General features: G+C 40.5%; 1 protein-coding gene across 1 annotated transcript; it reads left to right on the top strand.

Moving 5' to 3' along the window:
• The first annotated feature begins 44 nt into the window (after positions 1–44).
• UTP15 (UTP15 small subunit processome component) lies at positions 45–10109 on the top strand. Its single transcript, XM_032986201.2, has 12 exons — positions 45–331; positions 783–875; positions 960–1144; positions 2308–2486; positions 3296–3421; positions 4013–4148; positions 5276–5360; positions 7608–7754; positions 7934–8035; positions 8240–8373; positions 8878–8936; positions 9449–10109. Exons 1-12 carry the CDS (start codon positions 242–244, stop codon positions 9670–9672), a joined length of 1560 nt encoding a protein of 519 aa, XP_032842092.2. The 5' UTR covers positions 45–241; the 3' UTR covers positions 9673–10109.
• The last annotated feature ends 8423 nt before the right edge of the window (positions 10110–18532 follow it).

Genomic DNA, 18532 nt, shown 5'->3' with positions numbered 1-18532 from the left:
TGGCTTTAAGGGAGCGTCGCGTCACACCTTCCCCCCCACCCGCCGGTGACGCGCTTCCTCCACGAGGGTGTTGTCTCTCCGCGAGGCCGGCGCGGGGCTCGCTGTAGCGGCCGCGGCGCGGGTGCGCTCGGCGCCTCCTTCCCCGCGCTTCTCCTGCGGCTGCCCCGGCCCGCCCGGCCCTCCGGGGGCCGCCGCCGCGCCCTGCTCTGCCTCGCCCGGCCGGCCCCGCTCCCGCTCAGCCATGGCCGCCTACAAGCCCGTGGTGGTTCAGGCGTGCCCCAAGCTGGGGGAGAGGATCACGCAGGACACGGTGTACTGGCGCGGCTACAAGGTAGGAAGGGGGGCAGCGCCGCGCGGCGTGGGGCGGCCGGCCCCGCGGCTCGGTGGCTGTGGCGCGGCCGCGGGGGAGCGGCAGGGCCTCGGTGCCGCCCGGAAACCGGCGGGACGGCTGCCGAGGGAGCACGGCTGGCCTGTGCCCCCGTGTTTCGAAACAGGCCTGAGCGCATAAGGTGGCCTTTTTTTTTTTTTTTTTTTTTTTTTTTTTTTTTTTTAAACTCAAACCACGTAATTAACGGGCCTGTTTTAATGCGTGGATTGGAGAAAAAAAGCTGTAAGAGCAGAAGTAGCCTGGCAAAAGAGAAGCAGTAGGATGGTGTTTAAAAAATGCTTTGGTTCTCAATAGAGTTTTGAGCTCTCTGTAAGAAGAATGCATTTTGTTTTGCTGTTTTTGTCTTGATGGTGTGCCTGTGTGTATTTAACTGTCTTTATTGCAATTGTTTCAGACACCTGTTCAGATAAAGGAATTTGGTGCAATAAATAAAATTGACTTTTCCCCAGTTTCTCCGTATAACTATGCTGTCACAGCCTCCTCAAGGGTAAGTGGCTTTTTTGAGGTTTTGGTTTTCTTGTCCATCTGTTGGTATCATATGAGCAAACTTAACGTTGTCTTGTTTTGCTAGATCCACATTTATGGTCGTTACTCTCAGGAGCCGATCAAAACGTTTTCTCGCTTCAGAGATGCAGCTTATTGTGCCACATACAGAGATGATGGCAATCTGCTTGTTGCTGGCAGCGAGGAGGGTAGCATTCGCCTCTTTGACATCAGTGGAAGAGCACCGCTGAGACAATTTGATGGTCACTCTAAGTAAGACAGTGTTGGTTTTTCCTTTGTGTGCATATAAGCTTGTCTGGTGTATTTACATGTCTGCTTTGCATGTTGCTGAAGAGCTGAATAATAGCGATCTATGTTGCTTACAGCTGTCTTACATAGATCATACTGACAAGCAGGTTTTTAAACCGAATTCAAAATTCGAGTGATTTAAAAAAAATAATATTTAAATATGAATCGAGTACATGAAAGAATAAATACATTTTCAATCTCAGGTAGATGTTTGTTAGTATGTTGTATAGACATAGTCTTGTGACTGCATGGCACTGATAAGCATGTTTTATTTGATGCTGGCAGGAAGAGTTCTAAAAAAGTTCTAAACAAAAACAGTGAAGAAATGTGTCAGGAGGAGCAGGGATCCCTTAAAAAAAAAAACCCAAAAACAACAACAACAACAAAAAACCCAAACAAAAACAAAACCAGAAAAAGTGCATGATGATGCAGTTGGGAAGAAATTAGAAAAGGAGTTCTGACGTGTCAGTGAGAAGACAGGTATAATGCTAAGATTAAACAGATTGCTGTTCTATGGAAGACCAAGACGTGTTTTATCTGTCTAGAACAACAACAGCAAACCCCCTTTCACTGGAAAGCACACAGACAGACCTTGAGAGTGTTTCTGTTTAAGGTCTGTGTTTGTAGGTTGGATATTATCTTGCGTCCTAACTGTTAGGGTAACTGTAATAAGATTTAGGATATCTGTGTTTCCTGTCATTCTGTTGGGATGTCACAATGACAATACCAATTTAAATAGTGATTTTAAAGGACAAAAAGGTGTCCAAGCCAGTCATACTTAAAATTCACTACTATAGATTTGTTCTAAAGGACAATGCTAGTACACAGACCTCTGAGTAACAAATGCAAAACCTCCAGCCTTTCAATAAACATCCAGTAGCTTTGTAAAACCTCTAAGGCAGACCGTATCAATGCTTAGGTAAGCATCTGTCAGCATGACCCTTTTCTGGCTGGAAATGTAAAAAATAAAGTGCTTTTAACCTCTAAAGTGAGGCTTTGTAACTTCCAACAGTAAACACTTTGCACTTTTAAGTTAGAGAGAATACTTTAATAAGCTCTTCATACAGACTTATTCTTCTGGAAACATGTATGTTTTAACTTTGGATATTGTGGATTTTGGTTTCTAGACCTGTTCATGTAGTGGGCTTCCTGTCTGATAAATACCGAATATTTTCTGGTGGCGATGATTATTCATCAAATTTGTGGGATATTCCAAGCGCTACAGAAATCGTTTCATACAGTGAACATACTGACTATGTGAGATGTGGCTGTGCAAGTAAAGTGAATGCAGATGTCTTTATAACAGGTTTGATTTTAATTTTTATGTATTTTTCTTTTGGATTGAATTGACAAAAAGTTCAGAAAGACAGGTTTTGATACAGTAGGATCTTGTTTATTATATTTTAAACATGGAGGATCTGTCTTCCAACTCAGTGCCTACATTGTTGTTTCCTTTTTACTTGCTTTTTAAGCTTGACACTGATGTTTGTAGGGAAACTCTGAGCGAACTAATTTTTAACATCCTTTTGCTTTAGCCCATTAGGCTTAATGGGAGTGTTCTGACTGACCTTCAGAAGTTTTGGGAAAATCCTGTGAGTGTAGTTGGGATTGACTGAAGTGTTCTATTAGGTTTCCAGAGAACGCTAGTTCCATTGTAGTTTGCACAGCCCAAAACTGGCAGGCTCCAAAATGAAAGGTTGTGTGAGGAGTTACATGAAACCAGTTGCTCTTTGTTTGCCTAACAGTAGCTTTCTATTAATTTGTGGTAAATTGTTATGAAAAAACTAGTATTCTGTACTTCAAGAGGCACAAGGGACTAGGTTTCATTAGGTTGCCTGATACTTATTGTTATAAATACATTTGCTTAATGGAAAGGAAATAAAATTAAGACTTAAATGATTTTTAAGGCCTGACATGTTGCTAGGGCTAGAATTAGAAGACTTATGTTGGCAGAAGACTGTAAATTAACCAAGGTAAACCACAAGGTGTTCTATGTTTATGGTTTAAAACTCTTTCTATTTGTCAGGCGCTCCTTTAGATTATAGGATGTGGCTGTTTTAGTTTCTGAAGTAACTGAAATTATGAAACTGAAGCTATTTATGGTTACGTTTGCAGGTTCCTATGATCACACGGTGAAACTATTTGATGCACGAACAAAAAGTAGTGTCATGACAATAGAACATGGCCAGCCTGTGGAGAGTGTGCTTCTGTTCCCTTCTGGTGGGCTTCTAGTATCTGCAGGTACTTCAATAAAATCAAATTTATTTTCTGTGGCCTTAATTTGAGAAATACTTCAGCTGCTAGTTCCTTGTGTGATGTTTTCATTTGATAATGAAGCGGTGAGTGATGTAAAAGCTGGATTTCTCAAAGATCTTTAGGAATTAGTGTTGATCTGGAGGGTGAAAGTAGGGGTCTTTTTGCCTCTGATTTGATTTTATTGTATATGGTTCAAAAAAAAAAAAAAAGGCATTTTTAATGACAAGATACAGACTTTAATTAGCCCAGTGCTAAAATTTAAGAAGTTTTGAAAAGATGGGACTGTATCTTTCTCTTAATGATGCCATTGAATCAGAAATCCTGTAACTTAGTGGTATCTATATTTTTTTTGGTAAGGAGTAGTTTGAATCATTCACCTGTGCCTGCAGAATGGCCTAAAAAAGGTAAGGCTTGTAATCTGTCTTGTCCCAGGAGATAGTCATAATGGATGGGGATGGTGAGTAGGTACAGAAAACTGTGTTACGAAGGAGGCACAGTATCACCCTGTGAAAACTTCCCCAGAGAAGCATAAATGTGTACATATGTCAAACTGTTTTGTGTGCTTCCTTCTCACAGGAGGTCGCTATGTCAAAGTTTGGGATGTACTAAAAGGTGGACAATTACTAGTTTCACTTAAAAATCACCACAAAACTGTAACTTGTTTATGCCTGAACAGCTCTGGACAAAGGTTATTGTCAGGATCCCTGGACAGGTTAGTGTATTTTGTGGATTTATTGTGATTTCAAATCTTTAGGACTCTTTTCCTTTGTAAGTTGTTATACATCATTGTGAATCTGTGCATGTTTTTGGGGCTTAAACACATTTAGCTGTTAGAGATATAACTTACTTGAAAACATGTCTTGGGCCAAGGTACATACTGTGATATACATTAACCTTTTACTAGCCTAAATGTCAGTAAGGATTGCATGTGCTGTTTGGGAATGCGTATGGGGAACTTCTGAATAAGTGTTCATTTTTCTGAATCTCTAAACTGACCTTTGCAGTCTCTGTAAAGTAACTATTCTTAATTTCACTTTAATACTGTTTAAATAACTGAAAGCATATTAGTATTCACTTTCAAAGAGCCTGGTTTTTGTGTCTCTGTGCTGTTGCTTTTTGTACCCAAGGTGCACAGGTGAAATGTTGTCCTTGATTTTTTGTTTGTTTGGGTCAAGTTGTTGAGTACCAGTATTCAATCTGTTGTCTCTGAGACAACGGAAATACGAAGTGGTCTGAAATTACAGTGGTCTGTTTTCTCCCTCCCTTCCTCCTGTAATCCCTAGGTTTCCTCAGGCTTTATGATTATGAAGCATAAGCTGAAGGATCACACTAGCTGTGCAGCTATTTTCAGTGCTCACAACACTAAAGTTCATACTTGTTGTAAGATATGTTTTATTTTCCCATTTGTTAAATATTTCCTACCTTCATCCAAATTGTTAAAGAGCCACCGGATACAAGAATATCTATGGTTTTACTTCCAGAAATTGTCAATAGATCTTGCATTTAAAATTTAAGAAAAATTTGAAGAGATACTGCCACAGTGTTTCCTAATAAGCATTGCTGAAGTCAGATAGTCACTACACCTACCTTCAGTTTCTTCTTCTGTCCTTGCCCCGTTTTCATCTTTTTATTGGATAAGGGTAATCCTTTCTTGACCTTTGTGTATCTTCTAACAGAATGTTTCTGTTGCAGAAGAGGTAATAACTAAGAAGCTCATCGGTATTCTGAAGAATGCTTTGTATAAATATCCAGTTTCCTTGAATGACCTATAGAAATTCCTGTAAACTGTCTACAATAAGGCATTAGTAACGAGGCTTTAATCATTACTTTTCTGTATAGGCATGTGAAGATTTACAGTACTACTTCCTACAAAGTAGTCCACAGCTTTAACTATGCAACATCCATCCTTAGTCTTGCATTGTCGGTAAGTACATTAGAAATCTTCTTGGCAAGGTGATTAATGATACCTTTTGAGTCACTGAAGTAATTAATTTTTGCTTTCATTGCTATTGGGTGTTTTGGAAGAATACTGTACATTCAAAGTAGGATGACTGAATATATTGCTCCTGAGTTAAAAATGCATTAAGAGGTTTTAAACTTAATACATTCAGATGCCAGATACTACCTGATTAGATCTGTACAAAATCGTGTGTCTATCAAGGACAGTGTATATATCATAGGGAAAGTATTCAGTTTAGAAGGGAGGTCCTTGATTTTAAGAAGGTTGTACTCATCTTTTGCCTTTCAGGAACCCTGTGAGTCTTCTTGTGTGGTAGTGATAAAAGAAAAAAAGTAGTTCATTTGTTGAGAAATTTAAAATAGGGTAAACTTGTCTTGAAAGTGGTTGATTGTCAGGTTGGTCTGAGGAGTAAAAGAGGAGAAGGCATGAAATATGAGCATTAACCAAACTTGTTTGTCAAGGCATGCATCATGCTGTCTTGGAAACAGAAAATAGAACACTTATTTCTCAGAAACATTTGAGCTCTAATGGATAAGTGACTCCTGGCCAGAAATTTGGAGGCTAGCACCACTTTTTAAAACAGTGCTGTCGTCATGTAGTCACCTGAAGGACATGTAAAAGGGACTCTGAGGAATCTTTACTACTTTTGCTACTTTACTATTGTCCTGTTCTTGTGGAACCCAGGGAAGGTGTGTGTGGAAGGGGTGTCTTCCACTCTTCATTTCATACCTTGTTGTCTAGGGACCTAGAGCTATATGAGTTTTCAGTTATTTTGGTTGAGGTGAAGAGTACAGAAACAAAAAAAAACCCATACCCTTTAAGCCTCTACAGGTATTGCACATTTTGCAACTGCTGTAGTTTGGCATCTCTAGAGCCATGTATATATCTTCTGAAACATTATCTTTCATTTCCTGTTAACTAAACCCCTTGAATTTTAAATGGTTATAGAACATACGACTGCCTTTACTGGGTCAAAACGAAGACTGGACTAATTCAGGACACTGCTTCCAACTATAGCCATAAGTAGAATGGAAAATTAAAACCAGGGCAAGTGTGTATGATAGGTTTCCTGATATTTTCCCAAACACCAAGCTCATTTTCAGGTGAGAAATTAGCTCATCAGAGTGTAATTTCTCTGTAATTCAAAGATTTTCTCATACAAAAACCTGCTCAGTCTCTCCTTGAGCTTGGACAGACTTCTAACCTCCACTAGATTCCTTGACAAGGACATTTCTGCTACTTGTTGTGTGAAGAATTGCCTCCTTTTGTTCCATGTGAACTTTATTAGTTTCATTTGATGCCCCTAAATTAGACATTGACCAGCTGATCTCCATATCTGTCATAATTTTGTAGGCTTTTATCTTATTCATCCTCAGTTGCCTTTTTTTTCCCTTACTGAAGAGTTTCAAATCAAGCCAGTCTTTGATTCTCTTCAGAGTTGTTTGTTTTTTATGAATATTCTACTTTTTTTTGAGACTAACTTGCATAGGATTTAAGATGCGGCTAACCAGTAAATTTATGCAATGGCATAATGACTTTCTAGTTTTTTTTCTTCTGTAGTAATTCCTAACACTTCTCTTTTTTCCTTTTTTTTTTTTATTACCAGCAGTTGAGCATTCAGCTAATGTTTAATGTTTTCATAGAATTATCTGACAATAGTAACAGGTCAGAACTCAACTCTTATATGTGTAGTCAGTTGTTTTTCTCCAGTGGATCATTTGAAATTAGAAATGTCAGCATCAAATACATGCAACCTTTGTTATGTAAGTGAAATTTATATTAGTGACCAGTATTTTAAACAACTTTCACTTGTTTCTTGAAATTCTGCTGCTCCGTGATAGTGTTCTCATAGATAGTACAAAGGCAGTTGTACACCACTGAAAAAAACAAATTCTGTCATAGATTATGCTTGCAGAAGGATGCTAATGCATGTTTGAACTTGCTTCATTTGTCAAGGTGTAGTCCCTCTAGGTGTTTGTTAAAATCTTATTAGATGGATAATGTTACGTAATGATGACAGCCTTGAAGCTGTCCCTGTTTTGAGCAAAGTATTAGACCCCCATGACCTCATAGAGGTGCCTTCCAACCAGTTACTCTGTGATATTGTGATTAGAGCCTAATCGTGAAGCATAAAAATTTGAAAATCTGTATGGTAGAGCATGCATCATCAAATAAAACACTAGGTTCCTAACTGTGATTTCTTCTTTGCAGCCTGAAGATGAAACCGTAGTTGTAGGCATGACCAATGGGGTACTAAATGTTAAACACAGAAAACCTGAAGAAAAAAAAGAGAATTCTCAGAAGAGACAACCAGCATATAGAACCCATGTGAAAGGAAGAACTTACGTGCCAAAGCAGGTATAGGACAGTGAGAAAATGTATACTGAAGCACTCCTGAAAAAAATTTTTTTTTTGACTGTGCTATGTTGAAGAAAGGGAAAAGATGGAAGATAGAAAGACATGTAATCTTGTTCATGATAATACATCTAATCCATTATGTGTGTCTGTCTTATTCTGAGCTTGTCTTTTAATTCTAGGAAGATTTCTGTGTCAGTAAACCTGCAAAACGTGTTTTGAGGAAATATGACAAGCTGCTGAAGAGCTTTCAGTCTTCCAAGGCCCTTGATGCGGTACTTGAGGTAAGACATTTTTTTTTTGTCTCATCAGAGTGGTATGCTGTCATCTGATATGGATTTTTTTCTGTATGTGGAAATAATTTCATTTTAGTGTATAACTAGAAAGGAATCAAACTTGTGTGGGTTCTGGGTTGGTTTTGCTGATACCAGCCCTGATTTGAGTGTAAAGATATTGCTTTGGTATAAACTGCTCTTATATATGTTCAGCCACCCATCAGGCTTTATACTCCTGAAGTTACGGTAGCAGTCATGCAGGAACTCCATCGCAGAGGAACACTGAGGAGTGCGCTTGCAGGCCGAGACGAGAAGCAAGTTAATCTCCTTCTTACCTTTGTGGCAAGGTATTATTTTAGCCTGAGTTACTCTTCTGAGACCCTTATTTTTTAATAGCTTTTGACACAGAGTCTGAACAGATCATGGGTGGAACATTGGTACTGTTGAAATCTCACATGCCTTCTGCTTTCTGATATCAAGATCTGGGATAGTACTGAAATGGTTTACCTGTTAGCACAATACAATTTTGTTTATAGGGTGAGAGAGTATATTTTACTTCTTTGCCAGACATTCTACCCTTAGTCTATTATTTTCTGTTTCCTCAATGAAACTCGTGTCTTCATGTACCTGAGGCTTTTGGCAGTCCTGCAACCCCCACTGCCTTACTGAAAGGAGGAGGGTAAATACCGCATATGTAGCTTTTTTTTGACTTGCATCTGTGACTGCTGTTCTGTGACGTCTCTTCATGAAGAAAAAATTGCCTGTACACCTGCATGAGAAAGCTGCTTGTTGGTGGGAGAAGGACTACAGTTGCCAAACCAGTAAAATTGGGATGTCTTTTAATTTTTCAGGCGTGTGATTGAGCCTAGATTTACTTCTGTGCTGGTGACTGTTGCAGATATCATCACTGGTAAGTACAGTACAATAAAGGTTATCAAAGCCATGTAGATAACTTGGAAATAAGGTAAAAAGTGCTACATTTTTAAGAAACCAAACTTTGCATGTTTGTAATTATGAACTTAGTGTCAAGGGAACGATCCAAAAAGAGATATTGCCAGATAACTTTGGCCACAGTCAGTATTTAATTTGCACTTGCTGCAGGAAGTTAGTTCCTCATAGTCTCTAAATATCTTTGATAGTTCGTATTTGTATACTTACATAGTACAAGTGACTTTCACTTCTCCAGTGAGGTAAAAATAGTATTTGGGGTTGTAAAAACTTCTATTTCTGTTAGTTTGACTTACTGTTACTGTGAGTACATACCAATAATAACCACTAATATCAGAACACTGTTAAAGCTGTCTTATTTGTCCACAGTGTTGGATTTATGCCAGACTCCTTTTAAATGCATCTCTAACCAGGTAATGTTATTTGCATGTTTTTATAGATACATAGATCCTTAAATGACTTTTTTCTTTACAGACATTTATCAGCCTGTGGTTGGGCAGTCGGCGATTGTTGATAGACAATTCTTGAGACTTCAGGAAGCCATAGGAAAAGAGATTGACTATCAAGAAGAACTACTAGAAGTTTTAGGAATGATGGATACACTGTTTGCTACTTTTACTAAGAAAAGAGCTACTTATCTAGAAGAGAACAAAACTAATGGTCTTGGAGAGACCATCAAAACAAATATGAATAACTGACTGACAACCATCACAACGAATTGCCACAAAAATAATGTGGACTTGAAATACATAATGCATTCTGGTAACTTTTTATAATAATGACTTTTAAAATAAGCCCCTCTATGCTGAAGTTCTGTCTTCCAAACTGTGTTTCTGAATAGGCTGAATTACTGATGACAGAGAAAGAAGGACATGTTCAAGATTTTCCATGCAATGTTTTTCAAATAATTGAATTACAAAGTTCTATTCCAAACTTACATAACTTCCAAAGAATGTTTTATGCATTCAATACTAAGTCATTTGATTCAGAGAAACAGTAAACAATTTTCAGTTTTCATTTACCAGAAAATAATTGAGCCTTGTCCAGTTTTGATGTGTCACTGTCCTTATTTAAGGTTAATATCCCATGTTACATACTTGGACACAGGAATAAAACCACATATGCATTTGACAAAGCTTGACTATATTGTATTTTCTTTTCCTGCTTCATCTCTGTTTCAGACTTCCATGAAGTCATAGGAAACAGCAAAATCACTCAAGAAAACATGTGCATGCTTATGTATATTGAAAAATTTGTTAGTTTAATTTTTAAAGTAGTGTATATACATTAATGAATTATAATTGTCTAGAAAATAGATAATCCTTCTAAAGGGAAATTAATTAAAATTAATGTAATGAGTAAATAAACTGCACATCAGTGAGAAAATCCTCAGTTAAAGAACTTAGTTTTGTCTAAATCTATCATTTTCAGTGTACAGTAGGTGCAATTTGTGTCTACATTGTTATCAGTATGTATTTGAATGGTGGGGTGATTGATTGTTTTAACTTCAAGCAGTGCTGGAGCAGGATGGTATACTTTGGAAAGACAGGTGTGCCAAAGGCTGCTCAACACATGTAGGATGATAGTAGGGTAGAACTTTGTCCTTAATCTGTTTTCTGTGACTTGCATTTTCTGCCAGGCCTCGAACTTATTTCAGATACAATATGAATTTCCTGCTAAAGGAATTTGCTCAAGTTTGGCAGTGAAAGATGGGTATCAGTGGTAGAAATAACTTGAACAATTTTTCAAGTTCTATCTAAAATCTTAACAATTTTTGACTTAAAATTGTGGAGCAGTATCTGGTCTGCCCTTAAATTAGTATGTGATCAATATACGTTCCTGGCTACTAGGATTTACTGGGTTTTGAAGACTTAGGATAGTTGGTAATAATGAGGATCATGTTTATGCAAACTTCTAAACTTTCAGTTTCCTTGCTGCTTACTTTGTTATATTTATGTCATTTCTTCTAATAGACCTGAACTTTCTTTGGTCTTTTAGGAAATCTGTGTGCTGCTTTTAATTGTGCGACTTAATCAGCCAATATCTCTTAGGAGACTTCACACAAAATGAGTTTCTGGGGGGAAGCTCTTCCTAGAGCCTCCTTATTCCATGACCCTTCAATAGTGCTTGAAGTTAAAGGTGGGTATTTCTCTTGGCAGCCTAGTATTTCATGTCTTGAGAACCACTGACCTTGACATCAAACAAATTCTTAGTTCTTACTGACAATATTCATGTCTAAATGTCGTGGTTTAGGCCTTGTTGGCAGCCAACCACAATGCAGCAGCTCTCTCTCCCTTCCCCTCTGGCAATGAGAAGGGACACAGAGCCAGGCTTGGGGTTCGAGATAGGACTGGGATGGGGAAAAAATCCCCTTTATGATCACGAGCAAAAGGCAGACTCGTTAGGGGAAGAAAAAAAGAACATACATTTATTACAGACACTAACAACACATAACAAAGTAGGACAGTGAGAAGCATTGCCACATCTTGAGAACACCTTCCCCCCACCCCTCCCTTCTTCCCGGGCTCAGCTCTGCTCCCGATATCTCTACCTCCTCCCCCAGTGGTGCAGGGGCAGGGAATGGGGGGTGCAGTCAGCACTGCCACTTCCCTTATCTTTGGTGAGGGGAGTGTCTGGAACTTGTTCCTCCTGCTCCATCGTGGTCCCCCTCTCACAGGAGACAGTCCTCCACAAACTTTCTCCGACATGAGTTCCTCCCATGGGCCGCAGCATTCCCCACACTGCTCCGTCATGGGTCACCAACTTTCTCTGACTGGATTCTCTCCCACGGCTGCAGCCCTTCCCGAGCTGCTCCAGCGTGGGACACCCCCACATGCTGCAATCCTCCCAGCACTGAATTACAGCAGTGGGGCTGCCTTTTCCCATGAGACCCCCGCCTTCTTTGGGCACAGAACCTTGATCAGGCAAGCAGAAGCCACAGGCCATAAATCAGTCTCTGCTCCACTGTAGATCTCCATGGGTGGCAGGGGCGGCCGCCCTGCCGTCTCCCCACAGGATACAGGGGGGTCTCTGCTCTGGCACACCTCCCCCCTCCTTTCTTCCTCTGTTCCTCCACTGACCTTGGTGTTCATGCAGCTGCAGCAACTCCTCCTCACAAGTCGGACTGCCCGTCACCACGTCCCTTCTTAAATACGTTATCGCAGAGGTGCAGCCGATTGGCTCAATTTCCCAAACAGAAGTGGAGCTGACGTGGAGCTGGGGGAGCTTCGAGAAGCTTCTCACAGGGGACCGCCCTGATAGCCCCCTCCCTTGCCACCAAAAAAAAACCACCATTCACTCAACCCAGGACACTAAAGTATGTATCCATCATAGTGCCTCAAAGTTTGATGTGTGGTTAGCAGAACCATAGAAAGTTGTTAGGTTAAAATAGCAGGTTAGTTTGATCTAAATTGGTGAGCTATGGATTTGATAGGTGGACTGTTTGGTGGATGAGTAATTGATTGGATGGTCACATCCAGAGGGTGGTGGTCAACAGCTCACTGTCCAGACGGAGATTGGTGACAAGTGGTGTACCTCATGGGTCCATATTGGTACCAGTACTGTTGAGTATGTTCATCAGTAAACAGTGAGATTGACATAGACGGTGGGATTGAGTGCACCCTCAGCAAATTTGCAGATGACACCAAGCTGAGTGGTGCAGTTGACGCACCTGAGGGACGGGATGCCATCCAGAGGGACCCAGACAAGCTTGAGAAGTGGGCCCACGTGAACCTCATGAGGTTCAACAAGCCCAGGTGCAGGGTTCTTTATGTGGGTCATGGCAATCCCCGGTATCAATACAGGCTGGGAAAGGAACAGATTGAGAACAGCCCTGTGGAGAAGGGCTTGGGGGTACTGATGGATGAAAAACTGGACATGAGCCAGCAGTGTGCGCTCACAGCCTGGAAAGCCAACTGTGCCCTGGGCTGCATCAAGAGAAGTGTGGCCAGCAGGTCAAGGGAGGGGATTCTCCCCCTCTCCTCTCGTGAGACCCACCATTAGTGCTGTGTCCAGCTCTGGGGCCCTCAACATAAAAAGGACATGGACCTGCTCGAGTAGGTCCAGAGGAGGCCATGAAGATGATTAGGGACCTGGAGCACCTCCCTTACAAGGACAGGCTGAGAGAGTTGGGGGGGTCCAGCCTGACGAAGAGAAGGCTTCAGGGAGACCTTATTGTGGCCTTCCAGTACTTAAAGGGGACTGATAAGGAAGATGGGGACAGACTTTTTAGTAGGGCCTGTGGCTTTAAACTAAAAGTGGGTAGATTTAGACTAGATATAGGGAAGAAATTGTTTACAATGAGGGCAGAGAAACACTGGATCAGATCGCCCAGATAGGTGGTTCCATCCCTGAAAACATTTAAGGTCTGGTTGGGCGGGGCTCTGAGCAACCCGATCAAGTTGAAGATGTTCCTGCTTCATTGCACGAGGGTTGGATTAGATGAACTTTAAAGGTCCCTTCCAACCCAAACTATTCTATGATTTTACGATCTTAGGGTAATTTGATTTATTATAAAGTTTGCCGTTCATGTTATTCTATCAAGTGAGTTTGCCAAGGTGGAGCTGGAAGCATGTGCAAGATATCATCTACACAAATGGAAATATAATCAAAACATTGAAAAAAAATGCTATTTACCTTCTAACAAAACTACTAAAATAAAATTTTGAATGCTTATCTGACTAGCTAACGTTTTCTGCTACTTGGGTAGAAGCAGCCAGTTGTATTATGGGTTCTACTGGATTTGCTACCTCTGTTTTGAAAGCCAGTATTATTTCAGGTGACATCTAGTCTGTTTGCCAAACTTCTCTGTTCTTTGTGTCTCTATTTTTATCTGTTATGAAAATTAATATTGTTTCTTTTCCATTTAGTAAGGTATTTTTTCATTACGCAAGTTTTTCTTCAGTGCTTACATAATTAAGGTACAGAGGAGGTAGAGTAAGATACTGTTATTACCACTGTGGTTCCTGTTGTTCATGTTCTGATTTTATTTAATTATAATATTAATATAAAACTTCAAATTTCAGCTTTTTAATAGATTGCTGGTTGATTAAAATAGTAGGGAAAAAAATTCTTTCAGGAAAAAGTTTGCAATGGTCTCTCTGTGCTGGTGAATGTTTAAAATGTATTATTGCAGTGCCAAACTTGCACATTTTTGCTCTACAGGTGAAAATTGAATTTATTTATATGAAAATGCAATTATTTTTCCAGGAGTGACTTATCTTATGGCCCAGAAAACTATTATTTTGAATCATTACGATGGAATGTAGTGTTAATTGTATGTTGGATTGTAGGGGCTGTAATGCTGCATATCCTGTTTGGGGAAAAGGGAGGGATATTCTTTATGCTTTATTCTATATATTCTGATTCTATAAGGAAGTGGGGATTTGTCACACTCAGCATCTTCCTTGATTTCTAGGTCATTTGGGAATTCCCAGTTTGATTTGTCTTTGAAATATAGTTAATAAATTATCTTCTCCAAAGGCAGATAGTTACAGACAAAAAGTTACTTTTTTGATGTCCTTTTCATAGGAAGCATTTTTGCAGCTGTTTATTGGTAAAAGGGAACACCTCCCCACCCCCAGATATTGCTCTGGAGCATGGTTAGCATGGAGGGTTGGCAGAAAAGAGGCTTCTTTAGTTGAATGCAACCAGAAATAGACTTCTCTTCCCTGTGCTCAGCCACCTGAATTATATGGGAGAAAAGGAGAGAGATGAGCTGGTTGGTCACTTGTTGATTTTATCAAGTCTTCAACTGGACATTTCACAGGAAAGACACTGATCTCATTCTCCCTGGACTAATCCTGCTAATGAGTGAAACTTTTATTGCTAGATCACTTACATGTTCTAACTTCTTGAGGGTAGATACCTTTGTATTTCAACAGATAGGCTTTGAAGACCATGCCACTAGAATTTACTAACTTGTGTTGCTTGAGTTGTTCAAAGCTGAGTAACTAACGATGAGGAAGTAGAATATATTGAGGTATTTATGGTCTAACTATATGATTGAGCTATGTAGAGTATTTATAAAATGAAAACCAGGATCAAGATTATGAAAAGGGGAATCAGAGAGAACATTGGTCTGTTGCTTGACGAGGTTGGTCACTTGACACAGGGATGTAGACAAAGCAGAGACATCTAATGCCTTCTTCACCTCTGTCTTCAACACTGATGATGGGCCCTGGGATCTCCAGAGCCCTGAGTTGGAAGACCGTGACTGGAGGGATGATAAACTCCCAGCTGACCCTGAACTTGTTTGAGACTTGCTACTACATCTGGCTGTGCATATATCTACAGGGCCCAATGAGGTTCATCCCAGGGTGCTGAAAGAGCTGGCTGATATTGTTGTGGGACCTCTCTCCATTATTTTTCAAAGGTCTTGGGAGTCTGGAGAGGTTCCAGTTGACTGGAAGCTGGTAAATGTCCCAGTTTTCAAGAAGGGGAAGAAAGAAGACCCTGGTAATTACAGGCTTGTCAGTCTCACTTCAGTGCCTGGTAAAATTATGGAGAAGGTTATTCTTGGGAGTTACTGAGAAATACTTGAGATACAATACAGTCATTGGTTATAGCCAGCACAGGTTCACAAGGGGAAAGTCCTGCTTAACCAACTTAATTTTCTTGTATGACAAGGTCACCCATTTAGTTGACCAAGGGAAGTCAGTAGATGTGGGAGTTTTGTATTAGCAAAGCTTTTGATACTGTCTCTCACAGTATCATTCTGGATAAACCATCCAGCACACAGCTAGACAAGTCCATAATGTGTTGGGTGAGAACTGGCTGATGGGTGAGGCTCAAAGAGTTATAGTAAATAGTGTTGCATCAGGCCAGTCACCAGTGCGGTTTCCTAGGGCTCAGTTTTAGGGCCAGTTCTCTTCAATGTTTCTATAAATGATCTGGATGCAGGAATAAAACATACATTAAGTTTGCAGATGATATTGAGCTAGGAGGAGCTGTGGACTCTGTTGAGGGTACAGAAGCCTTACAGAGAGATCTGGATAGACTAGGAAGAGATCTGGGGGTCTGGGTTGATGGCAAGGTGAATGTGAGTCAGCAGTGTGCCCTGGCAGCCAAAAGGTCCAACCGTGTCCTGGGGTGCATCGAGCACAGCACAGGCAGCCGCTCGAGAGGAGGGATCGTCCCAGCCTGCACCGCACTGGTGAGGCCCCACCTCAAGTCCTGTGTGCAGCTTGGGGTGCCTCAATCTAAGGACACTGAACTGCTTGGGGGGTGTCCAGAGGAGCATGAGGAAGGTGGTTGAAAGGTCTCAAGCACAAGACAGGAGGAGCAGCTGAGGTTGCTTGCTTTGTTGAGCTTGGAGAAGAGACGGCCAAGGGGCAATCTCATTGTGGCCTACAGCTTCCTTAAGGGGAGCAGCAGAAGGGGAAGTGCTGATCTCCTCTCTCTGGTGACCAGGAAAGGGAATGAAGCTGCGTCAGGGGAAGTTCAGATTGAACATTAGGAAAAGGTTCTTCACGGAGAGGGTGGTCGGTCACTGGAACAGGCTCCCCAAGGAAGAGGCCTTGGCACCAAGCCTGGCAGAGTTCAAGGAGCATCTGGATGACACTCTTAGTCAGCTGGTTCAATTTTAGGTAGTCCAGTAAGGATCAGGGAGTTGGACTCTGTGATCCTTATGGGTCCCTCGCAGCCTAAGATATTCTATGATTCTGTGAAAAAACTCAGTGGTTTGAGTGTGAGCACATATTGTCTGTGTGTGTGTACTTTATATTTGGATTCAGAAAACTAATGTTATCCGTGTTAAAGCTTACTGAAAACAAAGACATTGTGGTTAGACTGTGGCTCTGAAGATGGCTCCCTCGGATTTAACTAGTTGGACCAGAACAAGGTATGCAACAGAGTTCTGAACAACTCACTTCCTTGCATGCCCTCTCTGGGAAGTCGTTCTGACCCCTTCTGTTCTTTGGAAGGCAAAGCATGGTCTCGTCAGCAGTTGCACCCAGCTCATTTTGTTCCTCTCTGCATGCGTAATCCTTGGGTTTGTGTCACTATCATAAACTGAGAAAGAGAGGATGCTCCCTCCAGTGTGGGTGAAAGGCAGTAGTTCCACATTTCATGTGGCAGAAGGAGTGGAGTGCTGACATAACCACGGGCATATTAAATTGTCAACCCCTGTCTTTGCCTTTCTGCTTAGGGAGTCAAATGTGTGGGAGTGGAAGGGAAGGATGGCTACTAGATGAGCTCCCAAACCTCAACTATTTTGTGAATTATGATGCTGTTTTTGCAGCTGAAAGGGAACTTAGGATCTGGTAGGTTTATTGCATCACCATCTGAATTTACAAAAAGATGTTGAAGCTGCTCTTATGAAGAAACTGTTACACACACTTATATTTTTTTCCTGCATATCTTTCACTTTCAAATGAAGTGAAAATAGATGATGATCAGCTCTGGGTTTTGGAGATCTGGATTGATCGAGTTTGGGGTTTCAGCTACTATTGCTGGCTTTCTCTGTATTTCTGATTAAAATTTGCTTTTTTCCCTTCTTATATATTAGATATGTTCTTTTTGTTGCACCGTAGTTGAACTGGTTCCATTTACAGACTGGGTGTTTGGTGTTTTGAAGGCTTCTGAAACTGAAACAGTTTTATTTAATGGACACAGTTGTTCTTAATGGTTACAAAATTCACTACAGTCTTCTGTGTAAATTAAAACCATGGGATACACATTTCTCCTTCCTAAATGGAACACTTTCTTGTTGTTTGCCATCATCATCATCTGCAACTTGTATAAGTGTCATGACATGCATTTGCTTGCTCTGAAGTAATGCATGGCTGTTAAGTGACCATTTGAAAAGACATTTCACAACCCCATGCTTGTTTCACCATTTATAAAATACCAGAAGTTCGTCATTTTAATGCAGAAAGTTTTAACACTTGCATGCAGAAGGACAAGGAGGATGGGGAATGGACTGTGCTTGTTCTCTTGTTTAGTATTATTAGCGGCACCTGGTGTTTGATAACCCATTAAAAATTTCAGTGATGAAGTCATAGGTAGCATCTCCCATGAGGCTTTTTTATAGATTGTGTATATTCACTTTCTTAAACAATTTAAAGACTAACTTCAAGGTGAATGGGGACATGACTTATTGCACATTAAACTTTTTGGTGATCATATGGAAAAAGGCATTTACCTGGAGCCCGAACAATCACTGAAACTTAGGGGTCTGTCACAACCTAAAAGGGTTATGTGTCCTGCAGTTGCACATAGATTGCAATGGAGGTTTTGCAGGATTCCTTAATACAGAAGCACACAGATGCTTTATTTCCTAATTTTCTTTACAGTTTTACCGATTACTACACATCACCGCTAACAAAGCAAGTGTACTTATGATTAGTAAAGTCAGTAGATACATATTACAAGTTCCTATAAAATCACTACCAGGAAAGAAAATAAACATTTCAACAGTCACAGCAATCAATAACAAAAAAACCAAAGTGGGTATATATTTCAGTATTCCAGGCTATTACAAAATTACCACTAGTAAAGCAGCACACCTGTACTTATGATAAATTACTTATAAGCACTTATATAAACTGATTGCAGAAC

Source organism: Tyto alba, unplaced genomic scaffold (assembly GCF_018691265.1).
Source record: "Tyto alba isolate M040663 unplaced genomic scaffold, T.alba_DEE_v4.0 Super-Scaffold_42, whole genome shotgun sequence".
NCBI classification, from domain to species: domain Eukaryota; kingdom Metazoa; phylum Chordata; class Aves; order Strigiformes; family Tytonidae; genus Tyto; species Tyto alba.
This window is presented reverse-complemented; position numbering and strand designations above follow the sequence as displayed.